Source organism: Lissotriton vulgaris, chromosome 8 (genome assembly GCF_964263255.1).
Source record: "Lissotriton vulgaris chromosome 8, aLisVul1.2, whole genome shotgun sequence".
NCBI classification, from domain to species: Eukaryota; Metazoa; Chordata; class Amphibia; order Caudata; family Salamandridae; genus Lissotriton; species Lissotriton vulgaris.
The window spans coordinates 1410378620-1410399517 of NC_141696.1; the positions used below are offsets into that span (position 1 = coordinate 1410378620).

The 20898-nt window shown below is 46.9% G+C and overlaps 1 protein-coding gene across 1 annotated transcript in view; it reads right to left on the reverse strand.

The window, feature by feature from the left end:
* BRWD1 (bromodomain and WD repeat domain containing 1) overlaps positions 1-20898 on the reverse strand; it is a 2503800-nt gene that overhangs the window by 2460385 nt on the left and 22517 nt on the right. Inside the window, exon 6 of the mRNA XM_086935423.1 lies at positions 10163-10261. Coding sequence (XP_086791549.1) covers positions 10163-10261 — 99 coding nt within the window. The remainder of the gene's footprint in view (positions 1-10162; positions 10262-20898) is intronic.

Sequence of the window (20898 nt, forward strand, 5' to 3'; positions counted from 1 at the left end):
CGGAGGGCTCCCGGACACGTCGTCACCTGGTCTGTTGGCGCCATTGCGGTCTGCCATCCTCCGGCTCGGCTGTGAGGACGTCTTCCTCGAGGACTTCCTCCGGGGGGTCTAATCCTAACAGGCGACATGCTTCTTTCAATGACCGGAGCGGATGTAGCTTGTTGTCTTTCTTGAAGATCAGGCGAAACGGGTGGCCCCAACTCTAAGAAATGCCCTACTGCTGGAGATAGGTCGTGACTGGCAGAAAGGTCCTGCGCTTCTGTAATGTGAGTGCAGATAGGTCCTGATACAACACCGGGAACTGACCCTTAAAAGATAAAGGATGCTGCTATCTCGCCTTCTGTAAAATGTCTTCCTTCGTGCGAAAATCCTGCACGCAGGCCAAGATGTCCTGAGGGGGAGCTGACGGCAACCTCTGAGGGCCCACTCTGTGTACTCTGTCAATTCTGATCTCCGATCCCGCAGGACGCCCCAGTATGTGGTTAAAAGTTCACTAGTAAAGCTGAGCAGGTCCTTAGTGTCATCTGTGAGCGTGAGCCCCCGGACGCGAACATTGTGGCGGCGGGAGTGGTTTTCTAGGTCTTTCAAGTGAGACTGTAATACGACTTGCTGGTCGTGAATCCACACTATTTCTTGACGCAATGCCTCCATCTCGGTGTCACGACTATCACTCCGCCACACGTTCTCCTATACCATCCTCATCCCGTTGCACCTCTTTTATCTCATCTGCGAGCTCCTTCTGCAGAGTGTGAATGTCATCTCGCAAGGTGGTAAAGAGTGATTACAAAAACACCTTGGTGATAGGCTCTGCACCCTGCCTCCGCCTGCTCCCCGGTAGAATGGGCACTGTTCGCCGCCATTTCCTTAGCTTGCTGATTCGCCTGCGCCTTCGCAAAAAGATCCTTGACAGTCTTGTCTTTCCGCACCCTCGCCGTAGACATAGCGGCCCTCAGTATCTACGAGGGCTGGCGACCAGGCCCGTTGGGCCCCCGAGCCCCTTGTTGATCCATGCCGAGCACTCACGGTCTCCTGGCTACTCCTCCCCCCCCCCAAGCTCGCCTTTGGCACACACCAGACCAGCGGAGTACCTATGCTCCCATCTCCATAAGGCACGCTCTGTAATCGTCCTCCGTGGGTCACATCTTAACAGCCTAAAGACTGGGCAGCGCACTTGTGCTCAACCGCCCGATCCTCCAATGGAACCGGCTTGCTCACCCCACAGTGGTCCTCACTTCGATGAGCTCAGCCCTCCAGCCCCGCACTCCAGCTCGGGGGCACTCTGGGACACCCAGCCCCTGTCCGCTATCTCCACCTCCGGTACCTGTCGCTGACCTCGCTTCCCCCAACATCCGCCAGCCCTCGCCATGTCAAAGTCAATGGAGTTCCCCCGCTTTACGCCACTCGCAGCCCACACCGCTACTCACAGGGCTTCCGCTCGCGAGGGGGTAAGGCAGTCCCCGCCTCGGCTGCACGCCACGTGCCTTGGGCTCCCTCTCACCGCTTTACACCGGTTGGCCGTGCCTCAAAATAGCGACACACCTTCCCCGCTCCTGGGCCATGTCCGCCCCGCCTATCGCTCCTGCATCAACCTGGTCAGCCAACAACCTCCGAATTTACGGCCTGGCGAAGAACTGTGAGAGGAACGACCCCATTGCTTTCTTCAAATCCTTCCTACCTAAGCTCCTTCATTTACCCGAAGGTACCGCGCTTAACATCCAGCGAGCACATAGGCTTGGTCGCATTTCTTCACCCTCCTCTGCTTCTTCAAGACCAAGAGGTGTCATCATGTATTTCCTGGGATATACCGATCTTCTTAAAGTCCTCTCAGCGGCCCGCGCTTCTCCTCGCCTCACGTGGTCAGGATCTACCCTCTTCTTTGCGCAGGATTACGCCAGAGCTACAGCTAGCCGCCTCAAAGCTTTCTTGGATATGCGACCAGAGCTTCGTTCCATTGGCGCCAGTTATGGCCTTTTTCATCCTGGTCTTTTCAGAGTCACTCATAACAACAAAACGACGACCTAGGAGTATCCTGTTCGCCTTCAGAGCTTCCTAAATTCCTGTCAAACGTCCGATATGGACCTCTCCAGTTCCTCATCAGCTTTCCCTCCATGACTTTCATGAGTTGGTGTTGTTGTTCATTAATTAGTCTGCACAGTTAGTGTTGACTTTATCTATGTTCGTACTAATCATGTTGATCTACCCCTTCTTATGTGATCCTTCTTCCTTTCTATTTGTTCCCTTATGGCTCTATAATTTGTTCATATGCTTCCCATTTTTGTCTGGCATTTCGTTTTTATTATTGAATCTCTTGATGTTTTCTTCTCCTCAAGTCTTTTTGTTCTCTCTTTTCTCCCACAGGTTTCACAGTTTACAGTGTGTTTCCCCCTCGGTCTGGTGGTTCGTTTACGACGGTTGTTTTGCCTCCTCCAGTTGGCGCTCCCCCCTCAGTTTTTTCTTCTCGTCTCTTCTCCCTCTTGACCGTCCTTCCCAGTTCCACCCTTCGTAAGTATGTTTTCCTTCCTCCCCCTGTTGTTCGCTACTTCCATTTTATCCTTAATCCTGTTTTTTTCTCTAGTTCTTCTTTGTTCAAAGGTGTCTTCTTTTCCTTGTTCTCATCAACTCCTATGTCTCTACCTTCTTCATATCTCTTTCTTTCTCACTTGCATTCTTCTATTTTGTTTCCTCATCCAACTGTTTTTTACTACCACTTTTTTACTCCACATTTTTACTCTCTATTTATATTCTTTCCTTTCTTCTTTCTCTTTTCTTCTTTTTTCTGATCTTTTACTTATTGCTTTTCATTCACTCTCGACCTTGCTCTTTTCTCTCCTGAATCTTCTTTCTTCATTTTTTCTCACACCTCCACTACTCATTTTGCTTACTCATTTGTACTTCCTCCTTACTAGCTCTAGATCTCATATCACATTCCTTTTTCCTGTCTTTCTAGCATTTTCTTATCTTTTTTGCTTATTTTTTCCTCTGGGCTCTTATTTTACTTCTTTTCCTACTGACATTTTTTCTTACTCTTTTATAATATGTCGCTAAAAATAGTTACATGGAATGTTAAGGGCATTAATTCTCCCATCAAACGGCAGAGAATTTTATCGCACCTTGCACGTTTAAATGTTGATGTTGCTTTTTTGCAAGAAACTCATTTGTCTGCTGAAAAATCTGTTAAATTGAAAAGAGGTTGGGTGGGTGATGTTTACTACTCTCAAGGGGATGGTAAACGTAATTGAGTAGCCATTTTATGTCACAAAAATCTTTCTCATTCATTGCTTGCTCAGGAATCAGACGATGGCGGTCGCTGGACATATGTTAAGCTATCTATTAAGAATGTTCCAATTTCCCTTTTAAATGTTTATGCCCCTACTGCTGGTGATCCTACTTTCTGGCATACATTTTCCCATCATATCACCAGACTTATTGATGACAACTTTATCCTAGCAGGAGATTGCAATCAGCCCCTTGACCCCTTACTGGATAGACATTCTAAGGCTCACTTTATTCCCAATAAGTCCCATAAACTCTTCTCTCAAGCTATCTCCCAACATAAGCTCACTGATGCCTGGCGCTTGTGTAATCCAGAGGTGCAGGAATTCACTTTTTATTCTCCTTGTCATCATTCCCAATCCCAGATTGACTACATTTTTGTCACTCATAACATTGCCCAAAACCTTACTCATGCAGAGATCAGTCCGATTTTACTCTCGGATCATGCCCTCACTTTAGTTCAGCTTGACATCCTTCCTAAATCAGCTGGATCCAAGCGATGGCGCTTTAATAATTCCCTTCTCTTGGACCCCAAGTTCACTGCTTCTTTCACTGAATTTTCAGATGAATTTTTTTTACTTAATGACACCCCCTCCATTCCCAAGCACACCATTTGGGATGCTTTCAAAGCTGTGGCAAGAGATTTTATAATTGGCTTTGTGGCAAAAAAACAGAGAGCTGCTCGTAGCTTTACAGCTGCTCTCTTTCTTGATATTAAGAAATTGGAGCATTCTTATTTCACTTCCCGTTCGCAAGACAGTTTAACAGCCCTGATTAATGCTAAAATGAAATTTAACAAAAAGTCTACGGAAGATGCCTCTTTATATTTATTGAAATCGAGTTTTATGGGGGCAAAAATAAGGCTGGGAAGATTTTAGCTAATTACCTGAAAGTAAAGCATACCAAATTAAATATTGAATCAATCTATGATACACACTCTGTTCTCAAACATAAGGATGTGGACATTCTTGCTGAATTTTCTGCTTTTTATAAAACCTTATACTCTTCCGAACCCCAACCCTCCTCTCAGTCCTTAGACCGCTTTTTCTCCAGCATACAAAAGCCAGTCCACTTCCCTCTTGATCTCTCTCATTTAGAGCTTAATATTTCTCAACAAGAGTTACTCACAGCACTTCAGAATCTCCAAAAAGATAAAGCCCCTGGGCCGGATGGCTTTACTGTTCAATTTTTCCTTCACTTTTCGAAACTTCTCATCCCAAAATTACACTCCCTCATTGACACTTTCCTCACTTTAGGTGCCTCCTCAGGTTCTTTCTCTGATGCACACATCTGGCTGATACCCAAGGAGGGGAAAGATGCTCAACACTGTAAAAATTATAGGCCAATCTCTTTGGTTAACATTGATTATAAAAATATTTGCAAAATCTCTTGCAGCACATCTTTATCTTCTTCTCCCAGACCTTCTGGGTGAGGAACAATCAGGCTTCGTCAAGGGCCGTTTCATCACTGACAACACTAGACTCTTATTTAATGTCTTATCTAAGTCCCGTCATCTACCCCATTCTTTTGCGGCCATTGCCCTTGATGCTGAGAAAGCGTTTGATAGGGTTGAATGGACCTATCTTTTTCACACCCTTCAGTGGTTTGGTTTTGGTCCTAAATTTATTTCTCTGATTTCCTTACTTTACTCTAATCCGCGTGCAGCAGTTTGTGCTAATGGCCGAGTCTCCTCCTTTTTTGATTTGGAAAGAGGTGTCCTCCAAGGATGCCCCTCATCTCATTTTCTCTTTAATTTAGCCTTAGAACCCTTTTTGTCCAAACTTCGTCAGAACCCTAATATTCAGGGCTTTCAAATATCAGATTCCCAAGTTAAGCTGGCCGCATATGCGGACAACATCCTTCTTTTTATTTCTAATCCCACCGATTCGGTTCCCGCCTTCCTTGCTGAAGGGATTGATTACTCCCAAGTATCTGGTTATAAACTTAATGATAAATGTGAGATCCTACCCTTGACGAAATTCCCATCTAAACCTGATTTCGCTGCCTCTAACTTTACATGGAAATCCTCCCATATTAAATACCTTGGCTTACATATTACTCCTATCCCAGATACTGTTTCCCTCTGTTTGTCCAGATGCACTAAAAAATTGGTGGATTTAACGTCCAAATGGCATCCTCTTTACCTATCCTGGTGGGGCCGTCTTGATACTATTAAAATGATGTTGTCTCCCATAGTCCTCTACACTATTTCTAATATTCCAGTATCCATTCCTTTTAAATTTTTTAAAAAATTAACTCCATTCTGATGTCCTTTCTTTGGAATAAGAAAAAACCTAGAATGTCCCTCGCTCGACTGATTCCCCCTAAGGCGGAGGGTGGAGTTAATAATATTTTGTCTGCCACAAATTTTCATTATGTTTTACAGTACTACATTGTCTATTATTACATTGTCTTTTTGTGTTTTATATATTCAGTAGAATGTATGTTTCTTCTCTAATCCTATAGTGAGGATTTTTTAATTATTTTTTTAATACAAATAAAATAATCTATTCTGATCTCTTTTTTTCACTTTTTTCATTAATGATATCTGTTTTTTTCACTTTTTTCATTAATGATATCTGGTTTAGATAATAATATATATTAATGCTGTCTGACCTATAGTATAGTTGTTCATACACCTTTATATGTTACAGATTGCCTAGGAGTGTTTATACATTGGTGAAAAAAAAAATTTAATTTCCCAGACTTCCCTGCTTACCATAAGGTGTTTTTATTACGACAAGCTTCCTTCTGGTTGCAAGATCCCAGCACTCCCTGTCCTTTATGGGCTAAATTTGAACGCCTTCTTCTTTCTCCTTTTTCTTTCGCTGAATATCTCTCTTTCTCCCGTAAACCCTCCTCCATTTCTACTCCCATTCACAAATTCACTACTAAACTGCTCCTATCTTCTTCTCATTCCCTCCCTACGACTATTGCGGATTTTCTTTCCTCTACCATTTGGCATAATACCGCCCTACTTATCCGTAACAAACCCTTCTTTTGGAAGGCGTGGCATCACAGGAGGCTGATATGGGTCTCTCAACTCTTTTCTCAATCCTCTTTCTTACCTTTCACCACTCTTCGTTCCCTTTATGGTTTACCCGCCTCCTTTACCCGTAACTACCACTTACTTAGAGAGGCTGCATTGACAACTTACACTCGGCTCTCTCAGTTACATTCCTCTCCTATTTCTCCTACTCCCATCTCCTCGCTTCACTCCTTTTTACGCAATACCCCTAAGGCTTCCTCCATTTACAAATACCTTCACACTACTGACTCTGTTAGGCCTAAATCCAAAGTGGAGGAATGTTGGGAACATGATCTCTCCACGTCCTGGCCAATTTCATTATGGGACAAGGTATGGAACAAGATCCGCAAGTCCTCGAGAGCGGCAACTTTGACACAGTCCTTGTTCTTTATTTATAACAGACTTCTCTATACATACTTGACCTTCATAAACGCTTTCCAAACACTTCTCATACATGCTGGTCTTGCTCATCCCCACAAGCAACTTTGTTTCACATGTTATTCTTATGTACATCTGTTCATGACTTTTGGTTACAGGTTTGGGCTCAAATTAATGTGATTTTTCACACATGTATTCCTTTTTCTCATATTAACATTTTCTTAGGTAGCCTTTCCCCTTGTTGGGACAATGTTGAACTAAAACCTCAGATTATTGATTTATTGCTGGCCGCTGCATTCCAGCAGATAACGGTAAATTGGAAGGACTCCTCCAATATCTCCTTTAAGGTGTGGTGGTTTAACGTTTGCCACAACCACAGACTTGACACTGCTTTTGTTTTTCCGGCTCACATGGCTGCAAAGCGTATGGACTTATGGCTCCCTATCACGCTTTACTTGGATACTTGTGCTAATCGTTTGTTTCATCCACTGCCTTCGCAACAAGAAGTCCTTAAACCTCCTTAAATGCTCATTACATTCCATTTTTCTTTTCTTCATTATACTATTTTTATACTCCTTCCAGGTATTTCCATGCTTTTATGATTAATGTTTCTCATTCCTTTTCCTTTTTTAATTCCATTGCCCAGATTTTCCTTTTGTTACTATTAACAATTTTATGCTTGTTCTATTTATCATAGTTTTCAACGTTTTATACTTTTACTGTATTTTGTATTGACACCTTGTTTTTCTCTTTTTAATATCAAATAAAATTTTCTTGAACTTAAAAAAGAAACTGCCACCTATCTACTGAGAATCACTTAGTGCGTGACTGCCATTAAAATGACAGGATGATGCCTGTGTAAAGAAGCAACAAGCAGGAGGTGATGTGTGTATGCTATTAGAGCTAAGCCAGACAATACAGGCGCTACGGCAGGCTGTGGGAGGAGGCGGGTGGAGTCTGTAGGCACCGCCGATGTTAAGTAAATACAGGCGCTTGGCCAGGCTGTGGTGGGAGGCGAGAGGGGTCTGCAGGCACCGCAGATCATAAGTAAATACAGGGGCTTGGCCAGGCTGTGGTGGGAGGCCGGAGGGATCTGCAGGCACCGCCGATCATAAGTAAATACAGGGGCTTGGCCAGTCTGTGGTCGGAGGCGGGAGGGGTCTGCACGCACTGCCGATCATAAGTAAATACAGGCGATTGGCCCAACTGCGGTGGGAGGCGGGTGGGGTCTGCACGCACTGACGATCATAACTAAATACAGGCGCTTGGGCTCACTGTGCAGGGAGGCGGGAGGGGTCTGCAGGCACCGCCGATCATAAGTAAATACAGGCGCTAGGCCAGGCTGTGGTGGGAGGCGGGAGGGGTCTGCAGGCACCGCCGATCATAAGTAAATACAGGCGTTTGGCCAGGCTGTGGTGGGAGAGGCAGGACAGGTCTGCAGGCACCGCCGATCATAAGTAATTACAGGCGCTTGAGCAGGCTGTGGTGGGAGGCGGGAGGGATCTGCAGGCACCTCCGATGATAAGTAAATACAGGCGCTTGGGCTGGCTGTGGTGGGAGGCGGGAGAGGTCTGCATGCACTGCCGATCATAAGTAAATACAGGCGCTTGTCCAGGCTGGGGTGGGAGGCAGGAGGGGTCTGCAGCCACCGTCGATCATAAGTAAATACAGGCGCTTGGGCAGGCTGTGGTGGGAGGCGGGAGGGGTCTGCAGGCACCGCAGATCATAAGTAAATACAGGGGCTTGGCCAGGCTGTGGTGGGAGGCGTGAGGGATCTGCAGGCACCGCCGATTATAAGTAAATACAGGGGCTCTGCCAATCTGTGGTGGGAGGCGGGAGGGGTCTGCACGCACTGCCGATCATAAGTAAAAACAGGCGCTAGGGTAGGCTGTGGTGGGAGGCGGGAGGGGTCTGCAGGCACTGCCGATCATAAGTAAATACAGGCGCTTGGCCCAGCTGTGTTGGGAGGCGGGATGGGTCTGCAGGCACCGACGATCAGTAAATACAGGTGCTTGGCCCAGCTGTGGTGGGAGGCAGGACACATCTGCAGGCACAGCCGATGTTAAGTAAACACAGGCGCTTGGCCCAGCTGTGGTGGGAGGCGGGAGGGGTTTGCACGCACTGCCGATCATAAGTAAATACAGGCGCTTGGGCATTCTGTGGTGGGAGGCGGGAGTGGTCTGCAGGCACTGCCGATATTAGGTAAACACAGGCGTTTGGCCCAGCTGTGGTGGGAGGCGGTGGGGGTCTGCAGGCACTGCCAATTATAAGTAACTACATGCGCTTGGCCAGGCTGAGGCGGGAGGGGTCTGCAGGCACTGCCGATCATAAGTAAATACAGGTGCTTAGCCAGGCTGTGGTGGGAGTCGGGTGGGGTCTGCAGCACCGCTGATCATAAGTAAATAAAGGCGCTTGGCCCAGCTGTCGTGGGAGGCGGGAGGGGTCTGCAGGCACTGCCGATCTTCATTAAATACAGGCACATGGGCAGGCTGTTGTGGGAGGCAGGTGGGGTCTGCAGGCACCGACGATCATAAGTAAATAACGGTGCTTGGCCAGGCTGTGGTGGGAGGCGGGAGGGGTCTGGAGGCACTGCCAATCATAAGTAAATACAGGGGCTTGGCCAGGCTGTGGTGGGAGGTGGGTGGGGTCTGCAGGCACCGCCGATCATAAGTAAATACAGGGGCTTGGCCAGGCTGTGGTGAGAGGTGGGAGGGGGTCTGCTTTGGAGGGGGAATAAAGGACTTCTGTTTCTGTGCAGGGCGAACTGAGCGTACTTAAAATTAAAAGTGAAGACTCAGCGCTTCTTTCCTTCCGTTGCTTCCCAGAGAAATGAATCCAAAAATGAAAATGAAACAATCCCGCGAGTGGTGCGTGCGTGCCATAGGAGCCGTGCTTTCAATTATCGCGCTTGTGTGTGAGCACGATAATTGAAACCACATGACGGCCTATTGGTGTCTATTACACGCACCAAGCGCGTAATAGACACCAATAGGCCATGGGCGGAGCCACGCGCCCGCCTTTGGCCAATTGCATGCAGTCTTTTATAAAAAGACGCACGCAAAGGCCAATAGGGTAGCACAAAAGGAAAAGGGACCATCTCTCAGGGAAGCCAGGAAGGGTTTCGCAGCGGTCGAAGCGCCGTAAGTAGTGCGCTATATAAATGCCTATACATTTACATCGCACATGCACGAGCGTGTGAGATTCCTACGTCACTGCTGAAACCCCGTTTTTCAATTACTAAATGCCTCGCGCTGCGCTAAGCACTGCTGCGCAGTGCAACGCTAGGCGCGAGACCTAATAAGTTATGATCTGAATTACCATTAAAAAACGTTATCCTTAGAACCCAGTATACTCAGTTGATACAATTCTATCATTGAAAGCAGACACAAACGTTAAGTAATAACTTCAGTTGCACATCATTTTACATAATCATGTTAATACTTTGAGGCTGCTGGGCAGATAAAAATTACCAGGGCTACATACCAACGTTTGGTGGCCAGCGATAATTTACAGGCATTTCAGGAGGTCTACCTCGATGGAGAGCAGCAAATGCAGGACCCTTCCAGACACTGCTTCTGCAATCTTTTGAAAACAGAAGATTCTCAATTAATTACAAATCTTAATATGCAATTTAAATCACATTCTTAAGGGTTTTTTTAAAGAACAAATAAAAAGCCATTTGCATGTAGAATAGCACTTCATTATAGGCATCGCGATGCCTAGAATTCGAGGAAAAAGGATTTTTCCAAATTTAGGCCCCACTACAACATGAGCACAGAATCAACATGTGGGATATTGTAAATCAAAAATTAGGGCCAGATCACTGCATTAGTCTGTGTGTTACATACAACCAGAAACATTTATGGGGATTCACTGGTTTTAATCATTTACTTGTAACATTCTCAAATCTGGGTTAAGGAGATCTTGGGTAATTGCAGTGTGAACTAAAATAACCATGTTTTGTTGTCTTCAGTTTAAATGGAACATCCTCAGAGACCACCACAAAATGAAGCCAGCTTCAGTAATGGTGGCCGCTTCGTAGCAGACTTTGCATTTCTTTTAAACTTTTAAATACGCTCGGTTCCCCACTGTACGGATGTCCGTGAAGCGGGCACGGTCTTTATTACAGAAACCTGCTTGCACCCTTCCTCCTTTGTTTCACCTCCCTCCCGCATCTTTACGCTTCATGTGGCATTGTTTTTTTGTTAGAGCGTTGCGCTATAACTTTTTTAATATCTCCGTTCCACCCGGCCTCCCCCTGCACCAATACCCACGAGGCACGCACTGCCTTAATGAAACAAATCTGGTCTTATTCACAGACTTAATAATGGCGGCCGTGCGTCTCGTTTCGCTTATCTCAATCAACGTTTTTTTTTTATGTACAGGTAAAGACTGCCTCGGATGTTCCGGAACGTGCACTTCGGGCTGGTTCCTCGCCTTCCGCCTTGAAGGCAGGTTACTGGCCGGCAAGGGGGTTAACTTTTTAGTGCGTCTTTCTATGTCTGAGTACAGTAGGAGGAGTTTTACACTCCCAATGCAAAAGGTGTGCTGGGCACAGCCCCCGCCTGCGAGGTGAGCCAAACACTGGGGACTGTTTTGGATGAATTTGGATTTTTTGGAGCAAGTGCCGCCGCATGAACAGCAGGACTGCGGAAGGAGATGCTGCAGAAAGAATATCGGATCTACATGCCGCTCAGCGTGGAGTAGGTTAGACAACCATACTAATGAAGCAGCGTGGGTTAACCGCTCACCATTGATATCCTTGCGCAAGTCAGTATTTTGAATCCCCCTCAGCCTTTCACCCTTCTGAGGATGAGGGCTGGCCTTCGGTAATGCTGCCCAAGATGCATCTAGCAATTGAGTAGGTAAGGGACTGGGGTGTTGTGAGGGAAATAGAAAATGCAATTAATTGCATTAAAGTGCTACTGCCAAGGCGTATCTGGCGCTCGAAAGTTAGGGTTCAAGCCCATATCGGTCCTCTAATAGAAGTATCCAAGCCCATGCCTTTCACTGTTGTTTTACATGCGGTTGTGCTCTGGTGCATCCGTCCAGTTGCTTGCATTAAAATGACACAAGGTTACAATCTTTAGCATGTCTGAGGCTCTTCAATGAAAATCCTAGGTCTCAAGTGAAATGGACTATCCTTGTGCTGCTTTTCATCCTTTCAAGGGAAATGAAATGAGAACATTCAACTGGTTTAAACAGGACGTGGCTTTATGGCATCATCACAAAGCAGACTCAAAATATTGGAGTAAAAATAATGATTTTTGTCAATTCTGTCCAATCAGCCAGCAGATTCCTTAATGTCAACCTTTCCTTCCTTCAGAAGAATATAAAATACAACAAGCATTTGCAATGCTATAGGTCGAGAAGCAAGGCTGGCAGTATCTGCGCCTCTTTTACTGACAGCCTCGCTTCTCGTACGCAAGGACCATGAGTGCCTAGTGCATGTTCACGCACCACTTGCAGGGTCTCGAAACATATGTTATGTTAAGGTTTTATAAAGCGCGACAGCTGCCCCAGCTAAGATGCATCCCGGCCATAAATAAATGGCATTGTTTTTTTACAATGCCAATAGTTTAATCTCTTGCATATGTGAGACCTATTGCATGGCAAATGCTTGTTAATATAAAGCACTTTGCCTTAAGGCTCGATAGGTTTACCCTAGGAGTTTCTTAAATATATTAAAAAGGTAAGATTCAAAATTTGCCATAACCTTGAAAGGCAAAGTCGAGTTATCAGCTTAAAACATGCTCTACCAGCGGCATCTACCAATGGCAATCTGGGTGTCATGTGTGACCTAGTCTCACTTGTGGTGTCACAACTAGTGAAGCAGTCCACAACAGGCACTTGACTTACAGGCCCTAGGTCCCCCCTGGTACTATAGAGTAGAGTTCAAGCACATGCACGGAAGCCTGGTCTGTAGGGCGTAATGATTCACAGTCGTTAAATAGCTTGAAATCTAGCAACAGTAGGGTAAAAAAAAGTGTGGGAGTATGGGAGCGAGAACCAGCAAAAAGGGCATAGTTTCACAGTGGGGCGAGCTGGAGAAGTATGGACTGACTGCTGATGGCCCGACACCAGCTTTACATTATCAAAACAGTGTGGGTGAGGGTGTAATGGATTCCCAACTGCTGCGCCGCCCCAAAGATCCTGGTGCTAGAAAGGCAGTGCAAAACAGTGCAGCCCTCAGCCAATACATGGGCTTATTTATCAGTGTCAGGAACGGGGTTATTAACTAGAGAGAAGGGCACTCCTACCAACTCAATAAACCCACTCGGGTTAGGTGAAAATACAATCCTAGAGGTATCTCTACTCAACCCATGTTAGCTATGGCACAAACAGCAGGCAAAAAATCGCTCTGACCTCACCCACAATTTTACAGCTCATACAAAACCCGGCCCAGAACCTTCCCAGGTTTTATCTAACTTTGAAGAAATTTCCCTTGATCTCTCTTTAGCAAAACTATCTAAATGCAGATCTGGCTCGCCAACCGACCCATGGCCGGCTAACAATATAAAGCCTTGGCCCCACTCCTTAACCCTGTCCTGAACAGCATCTGGAATGACTCTCTCCAGACTGGGACCTTTCCAGACTCGTGGAAACATGCTCGACTAGTCCCTATTCTTAAAAAGACTAACGCTGACCCCAATGAGCCGGCCAACTACAGACCCATCTCCCTGTTACCGGCTCCAGCTAAGGTACTGGAAAAACTAGTGCAACAACAGCTGGCGAGCTTCTTTGAAACCCACAGGTCATTCCACGACTCACAACATGGATTTAGACAAGGGTACAGCATGGAATCGGCCCTGATAGAGATGGCCGATGCTGTTCGTTGGAAACTAGACGGAGGATCGAGGGCGGTGTTGGTGCTGCTGGACTTGTCCACAGCATTCAACACCGTCTCTCACTCTGTCCTCCTTGATCGTCTTCACTCCAAGGGCATTCAAGGTCAGGCCTTGAAGTGGCTGTCCTCTTTTTTTATCTAACAGGACTCAGGCGGTTTTTACCCCCCTCCCCCCATATACTTCAGAAAGCCGTCCATTAAAGTGGGGAGTCCCTCAGAGCTCCTCCTTAAGCCCCCTTCTTTTTAACGTTTATTTCTCCCCGCTGGCTGAGAGGATTGCCCAGTCTGGAATTAAAGCCACCTCAAACGCGGATGACATCCTACTCCTATTCTCCTATGACAGTCCCTCTCAGTCCTCTTTTGACCCTTTAAAAGACTGTCTGCGTAAAATTGCATGCTGGATGGATAACAACTGCCTCCGACTTAACGCTGGGAAAACGGAGGTCCTTTTCCGCCACCAGCCGTCCCCCCTGGACTCCAACCTTTGGTGGCCACTCGATCTGAGCCCATCCCCCTCTCCTAAGGAATCCGTAAAAAACCTTGGGAGTCAGATGGGACTCCAACCTTTTCTTTCAAAACCAAGTACAGACAGTCTCAGCAGCCTGCTTTTCCAAACTAAGGATGGTTGAAAAATGTATCAACTTCCTCCCTAATAACACCAGGAAAACCAGTCCAAGCGCTGATTACATCTCACCTAGACTATGCCAATGGTCTGTATATTGGTCTGGCCGCAGGTCTCAGCCATCGACTACAAATAGTTCAAAACGCAGCAGTCAGACTAGTATGCTGCGTCTCCCTCAGAGAGCACATCTCTCCACACCGGCGCTCGCTCCACTGGCTGCCCATACAGAAGAGGGCTGAATTCAAAGCCCTCACACTGGCTCACAGAGCAATTAAGGGGAAGGGTTCTGCTTACCTCTCCTCCTGTCTGCGCCCTTACAAGAATATCAGATTTCTTCATTCCAGTTCCAAAAATCTTCTCACCACCCCTAGATTTAAAAAGATATGTTCTGGGGGGAAAACTTTCCAAGCTTGCGCCACATCCCACTGGAATAAACTCCCTCTTGCCATCCGGATGTTCCAGGACGAGCTTCCTTTCCGTAAGGCACTAAAAACATTCCTCTTCTGCTAATTCCCTCAGGAGTAAGATTCATTTACACTCTCAGGAGCGCCTGGACACCCCGTTGGGGTAGCCGTGCGCTATGTAAAACACACTAAATAAATAAATAAATAAATAAATAAAGGTTCTTCTTGTTTCCCAAAAGTGATCTAAATTTGTGGAGTCTGGGTCCCCCCCCCCTTTTATACACCAAAATCCTTTGTCTCTGAAGGCAGAGAGTGTCTGTGCCTAGTCCAAACCAGTTCTGTTCAGTCCTGGAGCACTTTGTAGACCAGACTCTTCCTTTCCTTTGACAATGTGGGCCAGGAACATCCGACGCACCACAGGAGGTGGAGCCAACATTGTGGAAGGAAGGCCCTGCCCTATTCAGGTCCCAGGTCCAACTCATCCCACCTATCTACATGCTGATAGCTCTAATCAGCCCTGTGCTGACTCACCCAGTCTCCTGGAATCCCCCAGCCCATGCCACTCAAACTCCAGACAAGGAATACACAACCTAGCAGAGGCAGGCTTGGACAGTTAGGCAAGAAAATAGATATTTTCTAAAAGTAGTATTTTCAAAAACAATGTTAAAACCAACTTCACTAAAAGATGTATTTTATCATTCTGAGTTCAGGCATACTAAACTCGAATTTCTACCTAGTTTCCCGAGTCAGTTAGGATTATAAGACGTTATAATCAAACTGCCCATTCTGGCCTATGTGGAACAGGTAGCCTTGCAATAGTGAAAAGCGAAAATGGCTGTAATTCACTATTAGGACATGCCACACACATCAGGGCATGTCCTACCTTTTACCTACAATACACCCTGCCATTTGGTCTACCATAGGGGTGACTAATATGCAGAAAAGGGAAGATTTAGGGACTGGCACGGGGGTGCACTTGCCCAGTCAACATGGCAGTACCAGACTGCACACAGGATCTGCATTGGCAGACCTGAGACACACTTTACAGGATGCTTCTGTGGGTGGCACAACCAGTGCTGGAAGCCCACCAGCAGCATTTGATTTACCAGCCCTGGGCACACTCAGTGCACTGTACTAGGGTCTGACAAGTAAACCAAACCAGCCAATCATGGAGTCACTAATCCATACATCAATTTACCATAGGGAGCACTTGCACTGTGGCACTGAATAGCAGTGGCACAGTGCCCAAAGCGTCTATAACCAGCAAAAACACATGAGGCAACAGCAAAGAAATGGAAGGGAGACCCACGCCAATGGTGCCAGGTCTAACACTCCCCCTCCCTCATGGACTTCTGAAGGAACCTTAAGATACGCTCTTCCATATGAAATAGGCATGATCTCCTCCTCAGGACTGCCCTACTCAGCACCTGGATGCCATCATGGGTGATTACGCATACAAACTCACATAACATGTCATCAGGAGGAAATAGGAAATAAAGATTTTCAACCAAATAAGGCCTGTTCATGGAAAAAGTCTAGCAAGGCATACACCGTAAAATAGCTTTTAGGTTTGATTTCCCTGTGAAAGCACACTAACCCAGATAGGTAGTACGCCCTATTTTTATACATTAATGGCCTGACCAATGGGTTCACTATGCCCTTATTAAAGGAGATCAAAGAATTTTAAAAATAGACTTTAATTACATATTTTCCCTTCATGTGATACAACAGTGCATTCAAACTGAATTCCTGCCAGAGTGCACTGGTGCTACTAGCAGACATTTTTGTACTGCATGCGAGTGGTGTAAATACATACTGCAGCCCACATGATGAGGAAGGGTTTCCCAGTCCCTCTGGGACCTGATGACCACGGTGGAGCTACAGGACTTGCTCAGGTAGCAGAGGAAACATAGCAAATTTGAGGGTAAAACCCAACTGAAAAGAACAGCGCATAGCTCAGAGCGAAAGAGGCAGCCTAGACGAGATGTGGAAGAAAGGCGCGAGGTAAGGAGGGGCAGGGAAAGAGCTCGCACTCAGGAAGCACACCGAGAAAACAGAACAGCATGCCCCCCACTTGAGGTGAGCGGGGGTAAGTACACAGCACGATCAGGGAAGAATTAGAGGTAGAATTAGATAAAAGGCTTCTGGCAGGGATCTGAGCCTCAACAAATTTTCATTGTAGAATAGGGGCTGACCAGGAAATAGGACACTGTGGTAGCCTGTTGCTGACCCAACCAAGACATAGGAGAAACAGGAAAGCACCCTTGCGCGTACACAAGGGGAGTAGCGATGAAGACGTACATGCTCCACCCTAACACATGGAAAGGACAAAAAGACCCAAGGGAGATAGAGGCCTGAGAGGAAGGCAAGATCGTTGGGCGGCATTCTGCCGCCTGCTAGCTCGCTGAGCCAAGGGAAAAAAACAGTACTATAGACCTTGGCAGCAGAAGGAATCCTTCAAACCAGAAGACGTGGCTACAGGGGGAGATTGCATCTGGCATGGAACTTCCCCTACATGCAGAAATGCCTAAACAGATGGGGAAATCATGTTAGGAAGAAACCAGTAGAGCTTCCCAAAATAAAAAATGTAACCCCTACTACAGAAGAGCACGTCAGGGACCATCTAAGTGCCATGGGCTCAGATGAATAAAGAAGGGCTAGGGACAAAGTTACTGCCAATGTTGGATGGAGCTGGGAAATGGATCTCATGTTTTGAGAAGAACATTGCAGGAATAAACCTAGCAATAGGAGATATTAGAAGTTTGCTAAGTAGTCTTAACAGAGTACAGACTAACAGTGTTCACCTGAGCTCGCATGCCAGAACTTACACTAACACCAAGCCTGATGGGCCACATTTGATTAATAAAGGCACAGAATATGGATGGCCGAGAGAACAAGCATTTACAGTGCAATGGTCTCGTCCTTGTTAAAGTTAGAGCTATTGGCATTGCTCATGAAATTATTTTGGTTTTAAAACATATAAATAAATAGCATTGTTATTTACAATGCCAATAGCGTAATCTCTCGCAAATGCGAGACCTATTGCATTTGCACCCACACACAGCCACACGCACCCACACACACAGAGCCACACGCACCCACACACACAGAGCCACACGCACCCACACACAGAGCCACACACAGACAGAGCTACACACACACAGACAGAGACACACACACACACAGCCACACACAGAGCCACACACACACACACACACAGCCACACACAGAGCCACACACACACACACACAGAGCCACACACACACAAACACACACAGCCACACAAATAGAGCCACACACATAGAGCCACACAAATAGAGCCACACACATAGAGCCACACACAGAGCCACACACACAGAGCCACACACACAGAGCCACACACACACACAGCCACACACACACAGCCACACACACACAGCCACACACACACAGCCACACACACACAGCCACAGAGCAAGCCACACACACACAGAGCCAGCCACACACACACAGAGCCAGCCACACACACACACAGAGCCACACACACAGACAGAGCCACACACACACACAGCCACACACACAGACAGAGCCACACACACAGACAGAGCCACACACACAGACAGAGCCACACACACAGACAGAGCCACACACACAGACAGAGCCACACACACAGACAGAGCCACACACACACACAGACAGAGCCACACACACAGACAGAGCCACACACACAGACAGAGCCACACACACAGACAGAGCCACACACACAACTCTCTGCCCAGTAACGCCCTAGGGAATAGAGGCACGAAAAACCGGATCACAAGCAGGGAACGGAGGCACAAAAACCTGATCACAAGCAGGGAACAAAGGCACGAACAGGGAACAGAGGCACGAACAGGGAACAGAGGCACGAACAGGGAACAGAGACACGAACAGGGAACAGAGACACGAACAGGGATCACAAGCAGAGCACAGAGGCACAAACAGGGCACAGAGGCACAAAAACCAGATCACAAGCAGGGCACAGAGGCACAAAAACCGGATCACAAGCAGGGCACAGAGGCACAAAAACCGGATCACAAGCAGGGAACAGAGGCACAACAAGCAAAGAGGGGACAGGAGAGCAAGCACAAGCAACGAGGGGGCAGGGGGGCACAGAGGCACAAAAACCGGATCACAAGCAGGGCACATAGGCACAACAAGCAACGAGGGGGCAGGGGCAGGAGAGAAAGCACAAGCAACGAGGGGGCAGGGGGGCACAGAGGCACAAAAACCAGATCAGAAGCAGGGCACAGAGGCACCGGATCACAAGCAGGGCACAGAGGCACAACAAGCAACGAGGGGGCAGGAGAGCAAGCACAAGCAACGAGGGGGCAGGGGGGCACAGAGGCACAAAAACCGGATCACAAGCAGGGCACATAGGCACAACAAGCAACGAGGGGGCAGGGGCAGGAGAGCAAGAACAAGCAACCAGAGGGCAGCAAGCACAAGCAACAAGGGGGCAGGGGGGCACAGAGGCACAAAAACCGGATCACAAGCAGGGCACAGAAGCACCAAAACCGAATCACAAGCAGGGCACATAGGCACAACAAGCAACGAGGGGGCAGGGGCAGGAGAGCAAGCACAAGCAATGAGGGGGCAGCAAGCACAAGCAACGAGGGGGCAGGGGGGCACAGAGGCACAAAAACCGGATCAGAAGCAGGGCACAGAGGCACAAAAACCATATCACAAGCAGGGCACAGAGGCACGAACAGGGCACAGAGGCGCAACGAGGGGGCAGGGGCAGGAGAGCAAGCACAAGCAACCAGAGGGCAGCAAGCACAAGCAACAAGGGGGCAGGGGGGCACAGAAGCACAAAAACCGATTCACAAGCAGGGCACAGAGGCACAAACAGGAAACAGTGTAGTGTAGTTCTTATATTCCCAATAGGCTCTGCGCATTGGAATAACATAAACGGTAGTTTAGACGTAGGACTGAGGTCGACTAGGTCTCTACAGAATATGTTAGACCTAATTAGGTATGCCAGCTAGCTCAGAGGTCACTAGAAACTTTCTCGAATGAACAGGAAGGAGTTAACTTTCCTGATTAGACAAGAAGGGATTAGTTTCTGACAACCGCATAAACATGACAAGTTTGCTCCCTCCAGAATAAGGAGTATATCTCCAGAGTTGTGTGAAAACAATAGATAGCTATTTCACTCAGTCAATCGTGCATGCTTAGTTTCACCAGAGTGCAGAGAAATAGAGAGACTGGCGTTTCAATAAAAGTTGTTATTTATTGAGCAGTCTTCTTTCTCATGCAAGAGAAATGAATTGCCACAATTGCAATACAGTAAAAAGAGTATTATGAAATAATACTGTAAAAGCATTTATATGGTTTCTGAGCCATATGATACTTAAAACTGATAAAATATATACAATACATACAATGATAAAAGTTGACTAAACGTACTCAACTGGTGCTTCTAAAATATGCCTACCCCAGTGTACCCAACCTAAGCCTAGTATGTGGGAAGGAGTAAGTGAGGTGTAGTTTAAGTGAAGTTAGTTTTGCCAAGAATCTGAATCAAGAATTCTCGAAGGATCTAATCAGCTCCGTACCTTGGTTATAGAATGAAGGAGGTCTTGTATCTCTTTCTCAGGACTCGATCTCCTAGCAACCCGCAAGGGTGACTGGAAACACTGGAGCAGGATTTCTCGGCAGGAGAAATGACAGCGTCTTTCTCAGTGCGTCAAATGGGAGGGTCGGCTTCCTTCGGCACTCGCATCAGCTGGGCTTTGGGTAAGCAGATAGCCGCTCTGCTCCAAACCACCGTGTGTATGCTTAAGGCAAATGCTGGTATATTTATACCTGGAAGGTGCCGTGTTTGACGAAAGGTTGGACATAAGACGTCACTAAGAACTGTCACTAAGAACTGGCAGTTCTTTCAGGACTCTCAGGAGTTCTAGGACAAATCAAAACAGAACCATGGGGAATTTCCGGGCTGCTGCATATTTGGTTTGTTTAAAGAAAGCGTTGTATTTTCTAGGAGTCTAGGGAAGTAGTCCTGCCATATTTGGACTGCATTGGCTATGACTAAATATGGATATGATTCTTATGCCTTTATAAGGGGATGATTTGTTATAACCACATAAGGGCATGAATCGGGAATATTTAGTTAGGGTCCTAGATACGTTCACAACAACAGAGGCACGAACAGGGCACAGAGGCACAGCGAGCAACGAGGGGACAGGGGCAAGAGAGCAAGCACAAGCAACCAGAGGGCAGCAAGCACAAGCAACGAGGGGGCAGGGGGGCACAGAGGCACAAAAACCGGATCACAAGCAGGGCACAGAGGCACAAAAAACGGATCACAAGCAGGGCACAGAGG